At 43.1% G+C, this 23,877-nt stretch overlaps 2 protein-coding genes across 3 annotated transcripts in view; both read left to right on the top strand.

Annotated features, from left to right (window-relative positions):
• The window catches only part of RPS7 (ribosomal protein S7), a 488,774-nt gene extending 477,944 nt beyond the window's left edge, over positions 1-10,830 (top strand). The window contains exons 2-7 of the mRNA XM_065632794.1: positions 4,499-4,582; positions 4,908-4,979; positions 6,567-6,710; positions 8,218-8,282; positions 9,939-10,089; positions 10,715-10,830. Coding sequence (XP_065488866.1) covers positions 4,508-4,582; positions 4,908-4,979; positions 6,567-6,710; positions 8,218-8,282; positions 9,939-10,089; positions 10,715-10,792 — 585 coding nt within the window. The 5' untranslated portion in view covers positions 4,499-4,507 and the 3' untranslated portion in view covers positions 10,793-10,830. The remainder of the gene's footprint in view (positions 1-4,498; positions 4,583-4,907; positions 4,980-6,566; positions 6,711-8,217; positions 8,283-9,938; positions 10,090-10,714) is intronic.
• Positions 10,831-18,311: 7,481 nt separating this feature from the next.
• The window catches only part of COLEC11 (collectin subfamily member 11), a 39,317-nt gene continuing 33,751 nt past the window's right edge, over positions 18,312-23,877 (top strand). For both annotated transcript variants that reach the window (XM_065632793.1, XM_065632792.1), the window contains exon 1: positions 18,312-18,506. The gene's annotated coding sequence lies outside the window, so the exon portion shown is untranslated. The remainder of the gene's footprint in view (positions 18,507-23,877) is intronic.

Below are 23,877 nucleotides of genomic sequence, written 5' to 3'. Positions count from 1 at the left end.
AACTGGGGAAAAAAAAATATATATTGAAGTTCACTGAGTATCACACACATTACCTTCATTGCTTCTTCTCCCAGCTGGTAAAACTGAGGCTGTGTGTGATCAGTGAGCCCCAACTTTACTGCTGCACCTCTATTGCCGATTTTTCCTTACTGTTGTGCTGCAGTGGAAGGACAGACAGGTCCCTTTCCTCATGTGACAGCTGGCATTTTAGCACAGCTAGGCTAAGCAACACCTGGGCCTCCTTCATGGTACTTGCCCACTGGTTGCTGTAGCACTAGTGGATTTGTGGTGTTTTTCAGTCAGCCCGGGACAGAGAGGACATTTCAGGCTCTGTAACCCACAGTTTTGTGAAGCGAGTGTGAAGACTCACCAAGAAGTGAGCCATTTAGTCCCCACTTGGAAAGCTGAAGGGTCCAGTCGCAAAATATCTCCTCATCTGAATACAGAATAATGTAAATGCATATATGGATAGGACTTTAAAGTGGGTTTCACAAATGATTTAGCACTTGTAATCAATGCCACAGTTTACACATGGTAACCCTGTGTAGCCACTGTAAAATATTCTGATATACAAATCTAGCCATTTTTTGGCAAACCAAAGCTTGCACGAGTGCTTGTGCAACCACAGCTGAGGTGTTGAGAATAAGCGGCTAAAGAGAGGAGAGCAAGTCCCCTTGTTTTGCTGGAAACGTGGTGTCACCATGTTGAATGAGAGTGGTCATTGAGCCATGGCCTGATAGTCAGCGCTCCTCTTAACACATTGCACTATAAATTCAGCTGTTTTACTGCCCTGTGTTTTACTGGTCCTGTGTTTCCCGACCCACTAGAACCCAAACTTGTTTATTAATTTATTAACATATTTTCTTGACAGCCATTTCTGTATTTATAACTGACAGTCTGCAGAAAAAAAATAGGACTTAATATATGTATACAAAAAATACACTCATCACCTAAGTAAGGACGTGTCTGTAGGGCATTTTTACTCAAACTCACTGTAAATGTTAGCTGATTACTTTGTCCTACATTAATGCATGTAATGTACACATTAGCTAAGCATTTTAATCTTCTTTGATAAATATTTTAGCTTGAAACTTGTTTAATCATAATGTGGCTCCCTACATAAGCTTTTGAAGCAAGATTTTATGTGACCTGAATCAAGTGTTTCCTATTTAAAACTGGGCTTTTAAGTAGGTGGGTCACTAGGCTGTCACTTTATCTAGCATACCCTGCAAGTGTAAGTTATATTGCATCTCATTACCTTGATTAAAAATATAAAACAGGAAAAGGAGGTGTTTTATCTTCCTTCTTAGAACTGTGTAAAACAATGTGTCAGTGAAGCTGCAAAGCAGTAATCCTCTCACGTCATCACAGTCTTCAGTGGACACTTAGAGGAACAGCCCACCCATGAGCTCTGAAGCTTTGCTGTGGTTATACAAGCCTCTTTCAGAGAAGTGAACTAGTAATAGACTCGGTTTTGCCTCCAATTCTAGAGTTAGCTATGACACTGACAAGTCTTGCCCTCTGTCTCTGTTTCTTCCCTTATATTAAATCACGTTATTCATGGCATCATGACACCTTGTCCTAATGCTGCTGGGATACTTCTGTAACACACCTGACTAACTTATTCTTTCCACTTCTTCACCCTGCCTCTTCTGAGTCTGCACAGCATGAAAACCTCATTAATTCCACCACTTTGTAGTGACATAACTTCTTTTGAAGACCACATTTCTACAATGATTCGTGAAAACCTGTCAGGTGCTTTGGATACCAAGCATAATTGACTGGGTAAAGCCCACACAGACCTCAACACTCTGCGTCCTTCCTCTAATGCACGGTTGGTGTTAGAAAGGAAACTCTGTACACCATCTTCTCTCATTGCTCTAATGTAGCATCCCGGGCTATTTGGTAGCACTAATAGCATGGGGATGGGAAGCTGTAGGTAGTCACGTTGCATCTTTATTTCTTCATTACTGCTCTGAACAGTCCAATTTTCATCCATCTGTATACCTCCTTTCTCTCGTAGACAATTTCATAGTATAAACTGAATGTGGACTACTGGACTGCTGAGATGATTACTTGTTATCTTTCTTTTTTTACTCTTCAATCAGATCCTCATCACTGTTTAGATAATTTCTAATCTCTATAAATACTAATCCTGGACATCAGTATGAACTGGGCAGTTTTTCCCATTCCTTGAATACATGCAAGGAAAGAAGAGTGACTTGGGAGAAAAATAGGAGCTGAACAATCTGCTTTTCTGGCTATCATAAATTTACCAAAAAGCCCACAAAAATTAGAAAACATGACAGGCTGCCTTCTGCAGACACTAAAGTTGTTTAAATTGGGGTAAGGGTGTGTCCCTGTCAGTTTTTTGCTTACAGTAGGAGCCTGTTACTCCACTACTGGATTTTTTTAAAGTAACAGGCTTTACACACACTATTACATAGTAACAGTGAATGTGGTATTACAAGTTAAATTGGCTGCCGTTAGGGTTACTGGGGGAATCTGAGCACAGAACCAGAGCTCTGAACTGTGTTTCTGTGTCTAACCTCTCCGGACAGTGTGTGCCAAGAGCTGCACACCTGCCTCTGAGTGGGACTTCCGCTTGAGCAGGGAACCTCTCTAAATTAGCCAACAGGGAAACATCAAGGTGGGGACTTTTTGTCAAGGCAAAGTTTTAGCTCCACTTCACATGCACAGCCGGGCACTTTCACCTGAATCAACATGCAAGTGACTTCTTTTGTAACTAGAGTACAGCTTTTCTTTTTTTTTTTTTTTTTTAATCAGCATGCAACTTTAGTATTAATACTGTCTTCTTTGTTATATAATAGCACAATATATAATAAAGTGCTTCCAGTGATAAGAGAGTAAGTAGAGCTCAGGGGTCCCATACCTTGAGTTTGCACCTGAACACAGCTGAAGACTCGTGTGTTATTTCTACTCTAATGACAGTTTAGTAACTATGATCACTGTGATGTGTCAGCAGAAGCAACTGGGAGCTCATGGCACAGATCGGAGCTGGCACAGGATTGCCCATCTCTCTGGTTGTCAGAATGCTCCCTGGCATGGTTTTGGCTGTGTCTCTCCAGCACAACACCTTGCCGCAGGTCACGGGTGACTTTATGCCACACACTGCTCCGGCAGGTCTCTTCTACCTTGAAAAGGCTGAATGAACATCACAGGTGAACTCTCGGCCCACTAAATTAATGTGGAGATGAAACAGAGAGGGAAGGAAAAAGCCGGTGGCTGCTGCTGTTTTGCACAGCACCTGACGCGGGTGAGGCGCTCCACAGAAAGGCAGACACGTACTCAACCTGCGGGCCCTGCCATTGCTGGAGCAAACCGAGCCGCACTGCCACGGCCGAGATCCCAGTGACTATTCACGGCTGCAGCCAGAGCTCCAGAACTTCGGCCTGAGCGGAGCGGCCGGGAGCCCCTGAGGCCAGCGAGCTGGCGGGGGCCGCCTCACGCCGCCCGGGCCCATGGAGAAGCAAGTGGCGGCGAAGGCTTGGCATAACCGCGAGGGACTCTTCTTCCTCTCCATCCCTCACCGCGGCAGGGAGAGCAGCCTTGGGACAGGGAGAGAGGCGGGAAACGAGCCCGCGCCTCACAGCAGCTCGCACCAGCAACTGCCACCCGCACTGCGCATGTGCCGGACTGCAGCTTCTGCCCCTTCCCCGCCCGCCCAGCAGCTGGTGATGACCTCATCGGCCGGCGCCACGCCAGGACTCTGAGCATCTATTCCGGCTTCCCTCTGGCGGAAGTGGCCGTCGGCTCGCGGTGCACGCGGGTATCTGTTCTGCCCTTCTTCCTGGTCTGGCTTCAGCGCTGCGTGGGCGGGGCGAGCGCCTTCCCGGGCCGCGATCTGAGCCGCGCTCGCGAGAGCTCTCCCTTTTCCCAGGCCGGCGCTGAGAGAGGTGGGTGTCGGGCCCTGCGCGGGCCTCGGTGGCGGTGCCGCCTTTTCCCCCGCGGCCGCCGCAATACGGGGCCGGGCGCCCAGCGGCGCTCCCCGCGGCAGCCCGGGGTGGGGATGCCCCCGATTACCGCCTGCCCGAGGCCCGATGGTCGCCGGGGCGCCCGGTGCTGGGGGAGGGGAACCGGCGGGGTTCTCCTCCGTCCTCCCCCGGCGGCGCCCCGAGGGAGGCCGCTGCGGCGGGGCAGCAGCTGCCGGGCGGGAGGAGAGGGCCGGGGCCGGGCGCGGAGCCCCGGGAGCCGGGACAGACTGCCTGCCCGGCGGCACGTGGGGCTCTGGGAGCGGCCGGGCAGCCTCCCCGGTGCCCCCGGGGCCTCGCAGCGCCGCGCTGGGCAAGGCCCCGCGTTCCCCGGGACGGCGCTCCCGTGCTGTGGTCGGCACCTCCTGGAGCGCTGTGCTGGGGCCCATGGGCTCTCCCTGGCTTCGCTTTGAAGCGTGTGGCTGAGTAGCCGGATTGCAGCGTCTCGCTGCGTGTGTAGCAGAAGACATGTTGCGGGTGACAACTGAGATGTTGTTTTGCCTTGCAGAAAGGCCATGTTCAGCTCTAGCGCAAAGATTGTGAAGCCTAATGGCGAGAAGCCAGATGAGTTCGAGTCTGGTATATCCCAGGTATGTGTCTTTTCTTTCTGCTGCTTGGTAACTGCACATTATGGAGACAGTGTTGTGACAGTTGTCTAGAGCTTAAACTTTGAGGGTGGTGCTGTGTAAATGTGTATTTTTTCCTAGTTTTACTGAGGAACTGGGGAAGTCAGCCTGTGTTCCCACCAGTTGAACTTGTTGCATGTGTCAGTGTGACTGACAGGAAGTTAAATCTTTGTTGACTCTGGTAAAAACTATATAGCTATTCTCTGGCAGTGTGGACAGACTTTGATCTCAGGAGTTCTTATGAATTGAGCTGTATGTAATGGATTATTCTGCAACTTCACTTCCCTAGGCTCTGCTGGAGCTGGAAATGAACTCTGACTTAAAGGCTCAGCTGCGGGAGTTGAACATCACAGCAGCTAAGGTAGGACAGACCTTCTCCACAAAGACTTTCTCACTGACTTGCTGTGTGTGTGTTTAATTTTTGTGAATGTTAACATACTATTTGAATGGTGTCTTTAGTTGTTTGTTATGGCCTGTGATTGTTTCCCCATATGCTGTTGTGATTTATCTTCTGGTATTTGCTGTTAACAGGTAGGATTTCATAACAGTTATTTTTTTAATAAACTAGACTGAAAAGTCATTGTAAAAACTCAAATGGCAGTTCAGTGTTTTAAACAAACGTGTTTAAAAATGGTGGTTCTACTTTTTGTCTCTGCGAATCGGGCTTGAGATTGTCTGTGTGTGGATATTGGCTGGCAATGTAGGCATTGCAGAATCTTTGTCAGGAATGTAGACTGTAGTACTATTTGTAAAATCAGTTGTAAATCCTCTTTTTAAGTATCGAGTAATAGATAAGAGGTGGATCGAGGTAATAAACTGACTTGATCGCGTAGGTTAGCCTGTTTATAAGTTTAAGGAAGAAAAGGAAGAAGAAAATTAGTGGAAAAGGAGGAAGAAAATTACTTCTAGATTTTTATCAGTCTTGGAGACTAGATTTAACTTCTGAAGCTGTTTGCTGTCACCAAAAACTTAAGTAGGTTGCTTTTTGATTTGTGCCCAGGTCCACCAGTGTGTACACACATGCAGATGCATGAGTGCTTAGAGTTAAATTAAAGAATCTCGAAATGCAGAAGTCAGCTTGATAAATGAGTTCAGGGGCCTTCAGAAGAATTGCTTCGCTGCCGAAGTACAGCAATGCGTACTGTCCTCAGTGAGGAGTTTTTAAAATGTCTTTGTTGTTTACTTAGCTACTTAGTTTTAGTTGTGAGAAATCTCCTATGGATGGGCATGTGAGTTAGCTTGTGTGGGAACGTAGCTGGTGGAAAAACAGTTCAGCTTTCTGTTCTGTTGGAGAATGAGGATGTCCCTGTGGTTAGGTTCATGGGACAAGAGCCTTTTAAGCCTGTACAAACTTATTTGGTTTTGATCAACTGTTGGAGAAACAAACCAGGGGAAAAGTAATCCATGTTGATGTGATGTAAACCTGTCGGCATTTGGAGGGGAGGGAAGTGTTTTGAGTAGTGATACAGGCCTTGGCAAGTGATGGACAGAAGATGATTTCCATCAAGTAGTAGCTCAAAAATAAGGGATTTATTACTGTAAACTTTGTCTAGAGTCTGCATTAGGAATTTGTGAAACTTCCTATCAGCATGTAAGTGCCACTGCAGATGTGATGGTAAACATTCAGTATAGTTGGGATTCTGGCATCTGAGTCCCAACCTGCAGAAAGAATGAGCTTTGCTGTTCAGAAGATGTGACCCTGCAAGGAGTGGTGAGATTGCTTGCCCAGTCACTCTCTTACAGCAGAACAAGTGCTCTGACAGAGGTTTTTCTGTTTAATGCTTGCTCTTAAATTCATTAAAACAGGTGCTGCTCTCTCCTTTTTTTTTTTTTTTCTTTCCCAAAGTTGTAAGCAAGACTATCAAATGTTTGTGTTCAGAGGAGTCGTGATCAAACCAAACGTTGCTTCTTGACCCCAAGATAATGTTAGCTTCTACTTCTGTTTCAGGAAATTGAAGTGGGTGGTGGCAGAAAAGCCATCATTATCTTCGTACCAGTTCCTCAGCTAAAATCTTTCCAGAAGATTCAGGTGCGGCTAGTTCGTGAGCTGGAGAAGAAATTCAGTGGAAAGCATGTGGTGTTCATTGCTCAGGTAAAATACTTAAAATCATAAAAATGTTGATTTGAAGGGATCCCTGGAGGTCATCTAGTCCAGCCTTGTGTGTGATGTGGGACTATTGCCAACATTAGATCAGGTCAGCCATAGTTTTGTCTAGCTGAGTCTTGAAAACATCCAAGGGTGGAGATTCCACAGCCTCTCTGGATAACCTGTTCCAGTGCTACTACCCTTCTTGTCTTGTCCGTTCAAGGTAACCATGATAGAATACGTATTTTCGTACCAGTAGGAAATGTAATGAATGTTTTTCTGTGGATGTAAGCCTTGGCTGCTAGCTGAAATAATTCAGCTATGTAAACTTGGTGAGATGTGAAACTTTTTGGAGGAGGATATAACTTCCTTGTTCTGGACTCTTACTCCTTCAGAAGTTTGAGAAGCAAAGCTTAAAAATAAAAGGGAGCAAATATTAATAGGAGCTTTACTACACTTACATAGTCTAAACACTTAAAATTCAAGTTAATACAAGAGGAAGGAAAAAGCTGACTCAAGTTCTAAAATTTATGGAAGGAGCGAAGCCATGGAAAGGGTGATAGAGGGCTCTCTGGGCAGTACCAAGAGCTGGACAAACTGGAGATCTGTCTGCAGAGTGGACAGTTGTTGGACTAAAGCTCTTTCAGAAAAATTCTTTGTAATGTAATTTTAAGAGCCAGAGCATCCTACCCTGGATCTTTATGTGGCCAAGAAGGCTTTTTTTTTCATGAAGTCCCTCTGGCTCACTTAAACTAAGTGCTTGAGAATTCCCTGTCAGTTTAGTAATCCATATTTTAGAAGGGAACGTATGCAGTTTTGCAGTAGGTGAAATGTTGATTTTGAATATGGCGTGGCCCGGTTTGGATTACAATAACCCCATCCTGAATAGTCATGGAGAAACTGCGATGTGTTTGTAGAAAGTACTGCAGGTGGCTACAACTGTATCTGAAACTCAGTGTTTTAAAACATCTACCCTTGCAGGTGGGGAAGTAGAAAATAAGCTGGGGTAAATACCAGTAGATGCTGCTTTTGGAACATTTAAGCCAAGGTTTGATCTGGATTGTGTAATATATCTCATCACTCAAAGTAGTGTTTCGATCTCAGTTGTCACCTAGTTGTCTATGGGACTGAGATCGTCTCTGGTGTGAAGCAGAGTAGTAAGCTAAATGTATCAGAAATGGTAAAATTCTTCGAAATTTCTGTTCCCAAAGAAGTGTGTTCAGATTGTGAATACGACATAGTAAACTACCCTGGGCAGGAGGTGTGAAATAAAAATATTTTATTTCAGTGTGCTGGTTACAGGATCAGTAGATGAGAAATAAATTACTACCAGGACTTCACCTTCTGCACATAATATCAGATTCTAATGCTGGTGTAGCTTTGGGCATGCTTAAGTCTCCCTTTTCAGTGTTTCAGGAATGTGTTTTGCATGTGTGTGGGTTTGGTTTTTTTTCCCGAGTCGATTGTAAACACTAGATACTGAAAAATGCCTTTTTTATTTTTCTCTTAACAGAGGAGGATTCTGCCCAAGCCAACAAGAAAAAGCCGCACAAAAAACAAGCAAAAGCGTCCCAGGAGGTAAGTAGGTAGTATTGATTCATTATGACAGCTTTCTTTTGTAACTTGGTACTTTAGTCAAGTAATGTTCAGTTTTTGAGCAGTCATTCAAGTGATTGGGTGGTCTTGTCCTTTCTCTTACTGCTTGAAATAGTGTCTGCCATGTGGCTACTAAGGGGTGCAGTAAAAAGGTTGCCTTTGGGTACTGTGGTGCATTTCTTAAAACTCCATCTGTATTTCCAGCTACAGCTGTAGTGAATTTTTAGCCAGCAATACTGGATTAAGAAATACCAACCTGCTGTCTCTGTTACCACGCTGTGCTGACAAGAGTGTACAGAAGGCAGGTCTGGCACACTGAAAGGGTGCAATGAGGGGGAGAGGAGCTGAGGAGGGGTGTAGGTATGAGTAGTCCTGCTAGGTATGAGTTTAACAGCAGTAGTATAGTCATTGCTGTTAAATGGCCTCCCTGCTCTCATCTAGATTTGTTCTTGCTAGACGTGCAACACTCCTATATCTGTGTGGATGTCAATGCCTCTTTTATACTGTTCTCTATCTTATGATATAATTTTGTAGTCCGTGTCTTCAAAGTTTGTCCTCTCTCTGACATGTGGCATGTTCCTCTAAGTTCTCCCAGCCCCAGTATTATACCTGTGTCATGTCTATTATTGTATTTTGAATTATTCAGGCATGGATTTTAAAAGTGCAGTTTCATAGTACTCATCTAGCTGCAGTCCTGCCTTTGGAGGACTCTGTGTTACATAAGAACTAGTATTGCACAGTGGATGGAGAAGTTGGCATCTGTGTATATGATTAACAGGCTGACACTTTGAGCAGAAGGAAAGGAGAGTGTGTAGAGCTGTCGTTTCCTCAGCCTGAGGCTAGACCAGACTAGTATTGTTGTAAAACTGTGATATGTATGTATTGCAAAGCATAGAAATGTGATCGATGTTCGTCTCCCTTATGTATTCCAGTCTTTCCAAGATTAAAATGCAGCTGTAGACATTGGCTGTAGACTTGGTTCCTCGTGATACTGCCTTGAAAATGCAGACAGGGAAGCTGGAAATCTTACTAGTCATTTAGACTCGTACTCAAAGTAATCTGGATTAAGTTTTTTTATTTTGGATCACTTCCGGACAGTTCAATAACAAAAATGTAGACATCAGTCTTCTAAGCATGAACTAAACTTACCAGGTCGACTTTTCCTGTAATACATTGGTGTTCAGGCAGATGGAGAAACCAGCGTTTTCAAGACTGGGTCTCCTAGGAACATACTCTTCTGTTTAAGTGTGCAAGTAAGGATACTTGCACGCTTAAACAATTCCTGTGAATGTCGCTGTCAAAATTGCAGTTGGGATAACTTGGTTCTGAGTTGAATCAAGTCTTCCTTAAATGTGTAGAAATAAAAGAATGTTTCCTGGCTGTTGATGCAAAGCAACATGTGATCTAAAAGGTCAGAAACCTGGCTACTGACATTTTTCCCTTCATGCAGTCATTAAGTTTCTGCACTCGGTGTAGACTTTAGCTTTTATTTTTGCATGACCTGTGAAAAGGCGTGGTATTGTCAAGAAACACACCACTGAATTTTCAGCTAAAGCATGCTGTGAAAGGTTTAAGCCTTGGCAAACTGGAAAATTTGGCAAGAGGATATGTTTTAATGATACAAACGTGGTATTTCAGCCGCACACTTACCGCAGTGCACGATGCCATTCTCGAAGACCTGGTCTTCCCAAGTGAAATTGTGGGCAAGAGAATCCGTGTAAAACTGGACGGCAGCAGACTCATAAAAGTGCATTTGGACAAAGCACAACAGAACAATGTTGAACACAAGGTAAATGAAATGGCTTTACTTTCTGACGGGCTGGGGTGGCATTCTGACAGAGCTAAGGGGCTGCTTGTGTGAGGGAGCGACAGGCTGCCTTTGGCTTGCGGCGAGGGAGATGCTTTGTTTGTATTTGGAGTAAGATGCTGAAGATGAGCAAGACAGTTTTGAACTAAAGCTCTAGTTCAATTTAACAAAATCCCTGGGTTGTAAAGTAGCTATATTGGTTCCCTCATGGGAACAGAGAGTGTTTTGCTGTGGGTTTTTTTGTTTTGTTTGCCTGTGGGTTTTGTTTTGGTTTTGTTTGTTTAAGTGAAGCACTTAGTTTTGAGCTTAAACAGATGTGCTTGATACAGCCTGAAGTCCCCGATCTCTTTGCTTAGGTTTTTTCTTTGGGGACAGCTCAGCTCTCTGGGTCTCCTATGGCTGGAAATGAAAGAAATTCCAAATATTCTCCAGAAAACATGTCTTCTGTGTAAATGCTCAGCTACCTTAATCTAGAAAAAAATAATTTGCCTGAGAGTTCACTTTATAGTGAAAATGCAGTGGGAAATAGTGTTAGTATCTGAAGTATGTTATCATATATTTTACTTCCTTATACAGCATGTATAAACAAGATTGTTTGTCTTCACAGGTGGAAACATTTTCTGGTGTCTACAAGAAGCTCACAGGCAAAGATGTGGTGTTCGAATTTCCAGAATTCCAGCTGTAAAGTGCAAAAAATGGCTGAATAAACAACTGTTCATATAACAGAGTAATTTCATTTAAATTTCAAATTCCATAAACATAGGTAGGGATTTACTGGTTCATGGGATGTGTCTACTGTCTGGATGGGTGACGTTTGTGTATCAAAGTATTAAGTCACCAGCATTTTAATGGTACCTCTCTTAGGTTGTTCTTGGCACTGCTGCAACACAGCTCTGGGCAAAAGAGTCCAGAGTCTGCAGAAAGAATCGGCATAGAAAAATAAGTATGTTGAGACTCACCTTTTGGGGAGAATGTGGAGAATTACTGTAGAGCAGTGGAACTCCCAGGTTTTGCACGGAAGAATACCAGTTAGAGATCTGCATGTTCCTGACACTGGAAAAACTCTACATAGCAGCCGGTATGACCTCTGAAACATGGAGCAATGACATCTGAAAAAGGGGTTTGGATTTTGTGGAAATGTGTTGAGAGGGGTATAGTTTGAATTTGAGGTAACTTTCTTGCTCTTTTAAGTGGCAAAATTACCAAACAAGTTCTTACCTAAAAGCAGGTCCCATATTTTCTCACCTTTATCAGCATGAAATGGGGAGACATTTTCACTTCTGAGTGCTTGAGTACATGGCTGGACACAAACTGCAGTATTTTAGACATTAATCTTGCTTTCAGAAATCATGGATTTTTGTATCTCCATGTATTAGCAGTATGTATATCTTCATATCAGTGTCGGAGTAACCTTCCTCATGGTTAATAGGCAGGGACAGATACGCCTGAGTGAAGCCATGACGGCATGTTTTGGGGTTTTTCTAGATGGTGTTTTAACATAGTTCAGTATATGCTTGGTGATGCAGGGAGAGGTGGGGAAGGACCAGCTGTATCCCAGCAGCCAAGGCTGTGTGGTAGTGTCCTGAGAATAATACACTGTTCACTTTGTTATCTATGTTTAGAAATACTTTCAGCAGGTGACCTTTTTTTTTTCTCGCTCGGGGGGAGCGTGGAGTTGAGCAAGTAAATGTTCTGAGCAATTTATATGTATTTAGTACTTCACTGTACTGTACAGGCTATTCTGTTACTTAGGAGTAAGCGCTTAATACAGTAAAAGGCACCTAATTATTGAGACAGCCTACTAGGTGGAGAGCTAAGTAGGTAACAGCCTGTGCACCAGGAGCCCTTAATAACTTCCATTTTCCTACCTGAGAGTAGATGGAAGGACAAGTGCCACTTACTGAGGGTCTTTGTACCATTACTTCCTTTTCCCGTTTACTGTGGTTTTGTTTGCTTCCCATTTGATACCTAATTTCTTCATTTGTGAAGAACTAAAAGGTTAAAACAACTTCTGTGTCACTTTTGCATTGAAAAAGTGAAGCTTTGTAAGTCATGCCATAACTTCTGTTTGGCAGGGCAGGACAGATAGCAGTATGCTGTAACTTCTGGTGCAGACCATGCAAAGAGAACAAGGAAAACACATGTGCCCTACTGCAAATCAGCAGTTAATTTCCTGCTACTTACTGACAAGGCTTGAATGTTTGCACAAAAACACAGGTTCTTTCTTTAAAGAACCTGGCTTACCCGAAGGCCTTTTTCTCTCTCCTTTTCAAACTTTTGTCTCTGGAGTATCACTTCATTTGTTATTTATTCCTTGACTATTGTTCGCCTTGGACGATTCAGCAGAAGTTAATTCATCAGCTTCCCTTCGAATTGGATGAGGAGAGTTGTAGGTGTATAATAACCCCAAATCCTGGCTGCTTCTGTGGAGAGTAATCACAAAAGATCTTATAGCAGAAGGAGAACTTTAGAATTCAAGTTTTCATTGTTAAAATTGGTATTATTCAGTTTGGAAACACCACCACCCCAGCCCCTTTAAAATAATTCTAATCTCAAATCAGACATGTTACTAATCTTGCTGCTACAAGAATCACAGATGGTAGCCTGTGCAAGTAGCTGTTTGCTGGTGGGAGTTGGAAGCAGTAGTCTGGGGAATACTTGGAGACATACCAGATGTTAACTACCTTTAGTTAGACGTTGGTGAGGCTGCTGGGGCTGTGTAACATCTGCAAGAAGAGGTGATGCTCAGACAGCAGGCTTCAGTAGATGGTGTTTCCCCTTTCATGGTGAAATGTAACTCAGGTTTGATCTCTTCACAGTAATAGAAATGTCAGTAGCTTTTCTAGTTTCTAAGCACTGGGAGGGAGTGAGTGAGGGAGGAGAAATCTAGTAAACTGCATGTGAAGATTGCAAAGGTTCCCAGGCATTGCCAGCTGGCTATAGATTTTTCTTGGCTCTTGTTGCAAGCACTTTGAACTATATGAAATGCAAAGGCCCATGATGGCCTCATGAGCAAATTCTTTGAGTGAAAGGATAAGGCTGCCAAAGCCATCTATGGTTCTTGCATCCACTAAGCAGCAAATAAAGGTGGATTTTTGTGTCATAAAAATACCAGGCTGTGTACTTTGCAAAAGACTTTAGTCCTAGTTTACCTTTATTCATGGGCTCCCTTGTGTGTTGGTGTCAGTGATACAGTCAGACAACTCCCTCTGTCCCTTGACAAGCGTATCCAGTGAGTGCCTGCAATCTGGAAAGTCAGTTGATGCCATCTGGTCAAGTGCTGATGAGGCTGCAGGAATACTGGTGTCAAATGTTACCTTAACCCAAACAGACTCCATATGAGACCATGCTAGACTTTTCCTGTACCTTTCATGAGCTGGTGCAGTTGAACTCTGAATGCGTGATTCCTCAGGAGTTCATCAACTGGTCTGCGCAAAAAAGTGCTGAGGCATTCTGTACCAAGACCCTGTGCAGCAGTAGTACATGGGCAGTGTCAGTGCGCACAGACAATCACATGAAGAAGTATAAAAAGACTGATTCTTTCCTGTTGTAGCCCAAAATGAGAAGAGGGCTTTATACCTGTTAGGTGGTCTTGAGACTTGCACCTGATATTAAAGCTTTTGTTGTTTATTCCATATGAATCCTTTCACAAATGTCTTCATATATTTTTGTTTGTGAGGAAAGCTGCTCCCTGTTGATTGCCCTTTGATAAGGTATGTAGATGTGTTACAAATCTAGTGTGGCAGAACTTGTTTGAAGTTTTGGGTGGTAAGTTCTTGACCGATGTTGTATTAGTATGATAATTTGATGCATGATAATGTCATGTCTGATTAGCCCCCCCTTGAGTGTAAGTGGGAGCATCTGGCAAGTTTTAATGTAGTGATCCTCACACAAGCAGTGCTAAAAAGAAATCCTGCTGCTCCTGCATTACAGACTGAAGGAATCTCTTTCCTATGCCTTTGTTTTCTAAGCAGGAGGCCCAAGTTTGAATCTCTGTCGTATCTAAAAGCCAGAGCAATGCCAAAAAGCTAGAGCTTTTCCTCTTTGTGGAGTGTGCTTTCTAGGTCTCTAGAGGCATACTAGAATGACAGAAAAATAAGATCTTGATTACAGAAAGTTGTGAAGTCTCACAAAAAGAAGTCTGGTGGTTAGGCTGGGGGAGCGTGAGTTTTCCTGTCTGCCAGATGGCCTGACTGCAGCATTGATCAGTGCGAGGGCTTGACCCCTTTATAACTAGGTGGCTTTGCTCGTGTGAAAAACCTGTGTTCTGCTTTGAGCAAGAAGTGACACGCGCATCTTTGTACTAGTGCTCTGTTCCCTACAGAGAGCTACATGTAAAGGATCTTATTTATGTCTTGTGATCAAGAGGAAAAAGTTTGTTGGATTCGTTACAGTCTGCAAGTTCAGGTATCCCTCCTCTACCCTCCAGTTACTGTTCCTTTTTTTCAGGAAAATCATTCTTAAGCTTAGCAACGAGCAGTTGCTGCTAGGTGTTGCTAAATGATTAATAGCTAATGTTTTTCATTATTGGTTATTGTGCTGACATGTCTGGCTCAGTTTTGATCTGCCCCTGGAGCAGCAAAGATAGAATTAAAGCCAGGCACTGAAGAGATTATCCCAGTTTTAGAGGTGACGAGTAACAGAAAAAGCAGTTTCCGTACTACTGCTGTGGTGAATGCTGCTCAGAAATGTTATGCAAAAAAAGATTAGCACAATACCACTGATAGAATTGAAGGCTAGATTTTACACAGCTAGAAAGTTAAACCTGTGTTGCTGTTTGTGCACTGACCTTTCCCGCAATACATCTTGGTTGCCCAGAAGGTGCTCAGGGTGGCTTCTGGAGTGTCGCTGCCCCGGGGCCATGCTCAGGAGGGAGGTGCTGGGGGTATCTTCACAGCGACAGTGACACAGACTGTTTTTTCCCAGGTGCGTCTTGATGTTTAGTAAAGTCGTTTCCTATTCTCTTGGCTAAACGACGACTGTTAGGTGAAGCTGAAAGGAAGCAGACAAGTCATTACGTGAGCAGAGGAGAGGGGTGCACGCAGCGTGCCGGTGTGCGGATCTGTTCATGGAGCAGTCACAGGGTGGTTGCATCTCCTTACCTCATTCAGGAGTTTGCCTCGGGAGGCTTGCTGAGGGCTGGTTAGCGAGGCAGCCCTTACTTTCAACAACTGGAACAGCATTTGTGACAGCCTGTGATAAGCTGAGCTCTAGCAATTGAACTCAGATACTGATTTATTAAGGAATTTGAGTATTGGCAATTTTCATCCCCTGGGGAAATGTAATTGGGAATGTTGCTGATACCATTGGATGTTTTGCCAAATGAAGGAGAGAATTAGGGTGTTGTCATCTTTTCATAACAACATTTTTAAGTAGCCGTTGTGTCTTTGAATAGGTATTGTGTTTAATCCTCTTCCAGATACAGAGATAATAATGCCAAGTGAGTGTTGAAAGAGTAGAAGAATTTACCTGAAGGCTCCTAAAATAGAAAAAATATAAATACGGGGTTTTTTCCTGTTAGAAATCTTGTTCTTGTCCTTCTAGAACCAGTTTGCTTTTTTCTGCGCGTTTTTGGTTGCTTTTTTGAACTGTTTCAATCGACTTCCACTTTTAGTTGTGTCAACGTCGTGTTTAACCTGAACTTAAAGGCTGGGTGAGTGTTGGGTTGTGGGTCAAGCCGAGGGCGCTGATGCAGCTCATGTGTCTTGTAAACCCCAGTCTCCGAAGGCTCTCCCTCTCCATCCAGCAAGTGTGGCTGAAAAACTTGTGAATTAGCTGTTGAACTGCTGATCGTTTTTCAGACAGGCACATTAACAAAATGAAAAACTGAACTTAATAGCCAACAGTTACTGTGACCTGGTGGTGGCTTGAGCTGCTCCGGTGAAGTCTGTGCACCCAGTACCCCAGTTAGCCCACAGCAGCCAGGTTTAGATGATGCACCCATGTGGCTGCACAGCTTCCAGTCAGCTTTCTGGGTGGGCGAAGGATGCTTATGTGTTTCTATAAAGGGAGCATGCCCTTTTCTCTCTCTTAGGTGAAAGAAAACCATGTACCCCTTTCTTAGAGAAAACACTTTCACTGCATTTATAACATTTGCCCTTTCCTTTTGAACTCTGGTCATTTGTGTTTATTTTTCACTTCTGTTTCCCCAGTGTTTAATCCTACCTTTTTTACTACTTTCTCTGAAATGGCTCTATTTCTCCCTTGAATTCTGTTTCTGGCCTCGAAGTTATTTGCCTGTGTTTATAGGGAGGTTAGATATGTATGTAAATGGATGTTGCCTTTGCCATTGTAATATGATCTTCAAAGGCTTGGACTGCAGTCACTTTGCTGCATTCTTTACATCAAACATTTCTCTTGGCAAATTGCTGCCAACAGAGTGCTGCAAGGGCCTGATCCTGCCGTTGCCTTCTGCTCCCACTGAGCTATCGGGGCTTGTATGCATAAAACTGAACTTTCAGTTTAGAGGTGTGTGGTACTTACACAGTTCACGTTCTACCATTTTGTTTTTTCTTTACTGATGTAATCTGAAAGTGATCATTAGTTCTTTTCATGACCATTTGGTGTGTGTTAAAATACAGCAGCTAATAGCGGTGGGGGAGGGTAGCTAGGTTCCAGCCCACCATGGGAACAGGGTGGTTTTGGAAAAGTGTGTCTTTATGAAGGTGGCCCACAGCGAGTCCCGAGTATGAGGCAGCGCTACTTCTGTCTGCAGTGCTCTGGTATCTGCAGTACCCGTTTTTGTCGTCTTTCCCAGCAAAGCTGCTCAGCGTGCACGGTGCTGTGGGGCTGGGGAAGCGGGAGCTGTGGTGGGGCAGGAGGTTGCGCACCCCAGGGCTGGGGAGACTGGGAAAGAGGATGCGATATGTTGTGAGCAGAGCAGGAGAAGGGTACGTCAGTACCGTGTGTCACCAACTTGTACCGCAGCCTGAAATCCTCAGCGGAGTGGACCTACACCTCCCGCGAGAGCAGATCAGAAGGGTGGTAGAGAAGTTAACGCACACGCATGCGATCTTGTTACGACTTAGTCTAGTCCCTCAGTCTAAAAGCTTTTTGGTGTTCTGATACTTTTCTGGTCTTAGGACTGTGGAAGATGGAAAGGGAACCTCCTGCTACTGCCCCAGCTCCCATCCTGATCTTCTGTGAGAGGACACATACTGGGAGTTCCCCAGGCTCCCATCCCACCGGGTGCTCTCGCCTGCAGCGCGACCCCTCAAACCCTCACTGGAGAAACTGGAAGGGGGGACAGTGGCGTGAGTGTGGGGTGGGGGCTGATAGTTTGCGAGCCTCTTTTGTTGAAGAAGCTTATCAGAGCTACAGCCTTACAAATACACTAGCTATTCATTAGAGCGTATTAATTGGTATAGTCATAAGCAGTACTCTCTCTTTACCCTGGAAGTTGAGTGAAGCCAGTAATATCTGTTGAAGTATAAACTGCTGTAACAAAGAGGCAGGTGTTCTCAAAATCCTGATTCCCACCATCAGCTGGCCCCAATTTTCTCCTGCTCGCGTGTATGTGGAGTACTGTGGTTTACCTAGGGCTCAGACTAGTCTAGCTGTTCAGGATGAAAACCAGAATTGTACAACCAGTGGGAAGCTGCAGTGAAGGATTTCCGTCTCCTTTTTTTCCCCCTCCTGTTGACATAGAAAATGATATCAGAAGGTGTTTAAAAAAAAAAACCCCACAAACACAAAGACACCCCCCAAAAAAAGAACTCCAACCAACCAAAAAAACCATAATGAAACAAAAGCCCCAACATTTCATGAAGAAGCCTGCCATGCAGATAATTTAACATTTATGTTGTTGTGAAGCATTAAGACTCAGCTCTGAACTAGTTGCATGTTTTACTTACCAAGTCAAGACTGCTACAGCCAATTGCAAGAATGGAGAGAATTTCAGTTAAGGGGAGAGTGTGTTAATTATCCATGTAAGATGCTCACATTCAGTGCTGCATTTTGTGTGTTTTCATATCTGCTGCAGCAAAGCAAGAAACGTGCTGTGCTGGGGCAGTGTGCATGCAGGGCTTAGAGCTGAATAGATGTAAATGGTTAAAAAGGGGTTCTCTGCTAGAGAGGAGGAGGGGAGAGTAAGAGTGCATTCCCAAAAAAGTACATTCCCAAAATAAAAAGCTTACATCATGGACCTCTTCAGCTTTCCCACACTTCTTTCCTAATTATTGTCCTGCAGGACAGCTGATCTATTTCAAACAGGAAGCTGTTTACAGATAACACTTGCAACTGTTTTGTCTGATTTGTTGAACTGTCGAAAAGCAAAAGACAACCTCTTTTCAAATTAAAAACTGTCAGACTTCTGTAAACAGCAGCAATGAGGTTCATCTGTGCAGTGTCCCTGCAGGCACAGACTGTTCTGCAGTTCCCATTTTCTCAGCAACCGTAAGGTAAGAGACTTTTGTACTTTCACTCTTTAGAAGCACATAGAGGAAAAAGTCTGGGTGTTTGTTAGGGGGCTGCCTTGCAAGTGGCAGAATGTGACTGATGATCCCCACATAGCAGGAAGGTAAGGGAAATGGGAACTTGCTTGATTCTGTCACATAATGTTGGACCTTTCTGTTGAGAAGCACCCGTGTGGGTTAGATCGCTGAATTCCTGTTTAGTGTGGGGTTTGTATTTAAAATGTACAAATGCCATTGGAAGAGCTCACTTTCATTTGAGCAGGGAAGGACAAACCAGTATATGAATTTTAAGTTTTCCTACAATAGAAGCTTATTGCATTTCATTAGTGGGTTGTGGTTACCGGTAACAGATAGTATCTCAGTTTAATTTTGGAAAAATGAAGTGCTCTTCTCCATCCTTCTACTTTTATTCCTAAGCAGCTGGCTATTTTCTACTTAAAAAAAATGAGCTTTTAATGCAGCTGCAAAGCATGGAACCAAGACTGACATTGCAGAAGAGAAACAGATGACAGTAGAACCAGCAAGAGCTAAAATTACACCACTGGGTAATTAAGAGTAAACTCAGTGAAAAACAAATCAAGGTGGAAATAGTATACAGGAATCCTTAGTGAAATGTAAGGATATAAAATCTTGGTCTAAATGAGCTGGAATATGAGAGTAAGCTCTACTTCAGTAACAAGAAGGCCACATCCCCGCTTTTTAGATGTGAGATATGAAAAGTAGGATTTATAAAGGGACCTTTGAGTTTCCATTCTGACCTCTGTGCATACATATGTATGTGCACAATACAGGCAGTGAAATTTAGGAGGGGGATTGTTTTCTAGCAAAATCAAATCGCTGTGGAGAGCAGACATACCCAGTTTCGCTTGCTGCACAGTGAAAAAGAAGGAGCCTCTGGACTGGAAATACTACAACTTTGATCCTTGGGTATTGAAAGATTTTTAAAATTTAGCAGGGAGCTCTTGCCGTTTCCTTCTCTGTAGCCAAGATCTTTTAAATTTCGTAGTTATATGATCCTTTACATGATCATGATCATTTAAGGCATTACAATGATCAGAGAATATAAAACAAGCACTGATTTTAAAGGTCTCACTTCTAACAATGACATTAGAATCTTTTAATCTGTGAAACTTGTTAGACATATCCCTAAAATTTTATTATGCTACAGATGCAGTGTAAATAAGGTATGCAGATGTTGTAGACAAGAAGTAATACTTCCAAGCTGAGTATTTCTTTTATAAATGTTTGGACTGTCTTTCAGAAAATTCTTAGATGTATCTGTTAAAATGAAATGATTGTTTTAATTAATACATGGAAGAGAACATGTAACTTAAATTCATAGTCAAAATGTAATTTTAAACATGTGGTAGTCCTGCAGTCAGCAGAGAATTGCAGTGTGGAAGCAGCAGAATCTACTATGTGATTTATAAATTGTACGTTAAATTGAAGGCTATTTTTTCTAATTACTTTTGAGTGATTTTACACTCTTTCTAAAGCTCTATTTAGTCATCTTTAGGGCTGTCCAAAAACTCTTGAACCAGAATCCTTTTGAAGTAGGAAGGCTTTTGGCAAAGTAGCTTTTTAAAGAAAAGCATCAGCTTTCCAGAGTAGTTTAGTTCTTTTGTCAAAGTATTTTGGCTGAAAACCAGAAGAGTTTAGCCAAAAATATCCTCATGGTGTCTCCTGGGAAGTGTATTTTGTGCTTTGCATTGCATTTCACTACTGGCTGGACTTCACAGCTGAACCATGTTTCCCGTAAAGCCCTGTGGTCAGGGTCTCACTATTTTAATTTCCCCCGATGACAGAGGCGTTAGGATGTATTTTGGGAAAGGTGGTCCTGTGGAAGAGGTCACAGGCTGGGCTCCTAAGGCATGCACTGTAGGAAAAGCCCCTTGGATTCCTGGTTGGTAACCAGCTGGCACCTTCTTAAAGTTCGAGCACTTCCTTCTAGCCTGCATGTGAGCTACAGACCATCCTCTTTGTGGGCTTTGAGGGCAGGACCCTTCTGAAGGGTTTGATGTGTCAGCGAAAGGCTTAAAGCCTTTTGATGGTTTTAGCTACACAAATACCTGTGCAAGGGAGAGTATTTTTTAAAGTTTAAGACTTTGTTAGTGCTTCTGCCAACTTTTGTGTAAGAAATGCTCCATTTTATATATTGAGAACTGAAAGCTGCAAGGCAGCATGGCTGGATTTTGAAAGCTAGATAAACTCTTAGGTCAAATGGAAAACAACCTGCTAGGAGCCTGGAGCTTTAGAAAGCGGTGGTTTAGAAAATCCAGCAAGGTCTCGTCTTACCTATCTAAGTGCCTTAAAAAAAATAGTCCTGGTTGATTTGCTTATAGTTGTGTAAGGTGTTTCTAAGCAAGAAGAGAACTGAAGGTGGTCTGCTTGAGTTCTTCATCGCTGGACCAATCTCTCACTTGTTTGTTAGGATCCAAAGATCCTTAGCTACCATGACTGTTTAGATGTTGCTTCCTCAAAACAGTATCAGAAGATTGGTTAGGAGGTCCAGAAGGTGTCCCAGAGGCCAGAACAAAGAAGCAAGACAGATGGTGGGAGTTTAGAGTTTATATTGGTTTTCTCGAAACTACACTGAATCATAGAATGGTTGGGGTTGGAAGGGACTTTTAAAGATTATCTAGTCCAACAATAAAGCACCTGAATGAAACATGGTATTGAATAAATAATTTCATAATACTGCAAGTTAGACACCTGGCTCCAGACCAAGAATCCACAATGTTTACATGTATATGGAGTGAATGGAGGAGAGCTAAGCGCTGAATAAAGTGCCCCACCACAGCCAGCAAAGTGTGTGATGGCCACGGCAGCTGGCTGGAAAATTCTTGTGAGGAGATGCTCCAGGATTCCCTCTGCTGGATGCGGGAGTGGATAAATCCACCGCTTTTGGTGCCAAGCGCCTGCAGGAACTTGAGTTCCAGAAGCTGGCACCTCACCTTGAATATATGTGCCCAGTTGTCTTTTAGGCATGCAGGCTTTGAAAACTGGCTCTGAAAAAACAGTTTTTTACAGTTCTCTTTGAAAAATGGGCTGCTGCTACCCAGTTGTCAAGGAATAATCTACTGACCATGAGGACTTACCTGGGAAGCAGGAGTTCGCATCCGGTTCATTGTACTGATTCAAACCCCCCATCTCCCATCTGCTGGAAAAGTGCCTTTGTCACTAACCAACATAGTAATTTGGAAGTGGGACCGCTGAACATTGCAGATCGTGTCCACAGCTCCCAAGACAGTTTCTGATGTTGATATGGCTTTGATTTTAGAAAGAAAAAAGACAAAGCCTAACCAGTCCATGGAAGTCTATTCTTTTGGCATGAGCACTCCCTTGAGAAGACAGTCTGCAAGAGAGAGGCATCTCCCCACCATGTTTTGGAAGGGAATGGCAGTGTTTTCTATTATCCTTCCTGCTGACACTGTGCTTAGAGGAGATTTAAGGAGTTTGGACACATTTCCTTAATGGACAGAAATGGGCTGGGTAGGGGGAATAGTATCTTGTTACTCTCTTCAGGCGAAATGTTGGCCACCTCTAGCCTGCAGAAAGAAAAGCTTAGGCACCCAAGTTAAGTTTTCTGACAAAACCACAGGCACCCCCTGCCTCTTAAGGTGGTTGAATTGTTAGGAGAAGCGTTTGGATGCTTTGTTTGGACTTGGGAAGAGGCCACAGATATAGATTCAGTGGTAGTGTTACCGGTGGTGACTTAAACAGCTCTCGTCTGGAGGTTTAGGGGTGAAGAATGGAAAGAGAAACTGCTTCAAATCTAGCTGGTTTTTGAGAGAAGAATGAAGCCTTGAAGGATGAAGCTATGTCCATAGCTGTGCACAGGTTCCTTGTGCCCATCTTTGTCTGGTCTTAAGCGTGGCCTACTCTGTGGTTGGTTTGTTTGTGGTTTTGTTTTGTTCCTGTTAGTATGATTTGCTAACTGGAGCATAAACTTAAATAATAGCAACATGAAATCCTACAGATAGCACTTTAAGATTCAGCTTCATTTGAGTGATTTTTTTTTTTTTTTTTTTTTTTCCCCAGACTTACTTGTGGGTCCCTCCAAATTCTCCTGTAATGATGCTGATGATTTTATCAGATACTGAACCTTGCTTTTAATAGTAATGCATTTACTCATCTTTAGTGGACTCCTCAGAAATAGTCTATGGGCCTCCAAGAGGCCATGGATCAGGGGTTAATTTGGTCTCCATCTGGTCTGAATGCTCGGGGCAGCCTGCTCATTTCCATGCTGTGAGGGCTGGACAATGACGCTTACATGAGGCTATGCTTGGCTGGCCAAAGAACGCTCTGCGCAGAGACTGAAGGGTTCATAAATCATTCACCTTCACAAAAGAAGTCACCATAAAATCTTGCATCCATTTTTAAAGGCTTCACAAGCGCTTCTTTCTTTAAATGAGTCTCGTACACCAAAGGCTGCTGATTATATTGGAGTTAAGGGAAGACAAGAAAGCATGGAAGTTTTTGTAAGGACGTTATTTAATATAAGTAGAATTTTATGATTGTCATCAGAGAAGGATTTATAAGAGATCATCTAATGTTTGGGAATTAAACCAAAGAGCTTTAGAAAAAATAATATCCGAAGGAACTGGCAGTGTTGGATGGCATGATAATTACGGCCAATCAAAATAAAAACATCAGACAGGAATGTAATGAAGGCCTAGCACAGGAAACAGCAAAAAATGCCTTATTACTTAGGAAAAGAAAAATGTTTCTCAATGAGCTCTCTTGGCAGAAGGGTTTTAATGAGAAAATGGGTCTATAATGGGTGACTGGTTAGTGCAGTTATGTACAAGAAATGTTAAAGAAAACAGCTACTGAGAACTTGTTGCAGAGCAAGAGAATTGCTGTTTGTGTGTGCTGAGGAGACTCCAGGGTGGTGGATCTGTCAGCAGCATCCACAGATGCATTTGCAAAGTTTCCCTCTAGTTGTGCAATGAACTCGCGTTTTAAAGCCAATGTAGAGCTGAGGTGAGAGGGTGTAACGAGACCCGTTTTATGAGCTGTAGCTGAAAACCCTCTTTATTGGAGGTTTTCGTCCTTTGCTGTTTAGTACCTTCATGTCAGAATTGCCTTTAATGTAATTGTGGAGTACCAAACACTCTATAGTCACTCTCTACTTATAAACGTTATATAAAACCTTCATGAATGCATGAACATACAACAGTAATTTATAATTAAATAGTTCAAAATTAGTCCAAAATCCCTAGACAACATACATAGCTATTTCCTTATGTCTACTCCATTTAAATAATTGTGAACATAATCCTAAAGCTTAAATCTTCAAGGAAAAATAATAGGTTTTTTTCAGTACCATCTTTCTTTTGAATTTTCAAGGGCA

The sequence above is a fragment of the Caloenas nicobarica genome, chromosome 3 (genome assembly GCF_036013445.1).
Source record: "Caloenas nicobarica isolate bCalNic1 chromosome 3, bCalNic1.hap1, whole genome shotgun sequence".
NCBI classification, from domain to species: domain Eukaryota; kingdom Metazoa; phylum Chordata; class Aves; order Columbiformes; family Columbidae; genus Caloenas; species Caloenas nicobarica.
Note: the sequence above shows the minus strand (reverse complement) of the source record. Positions and strands in the feature narration are given on the sequence as shown.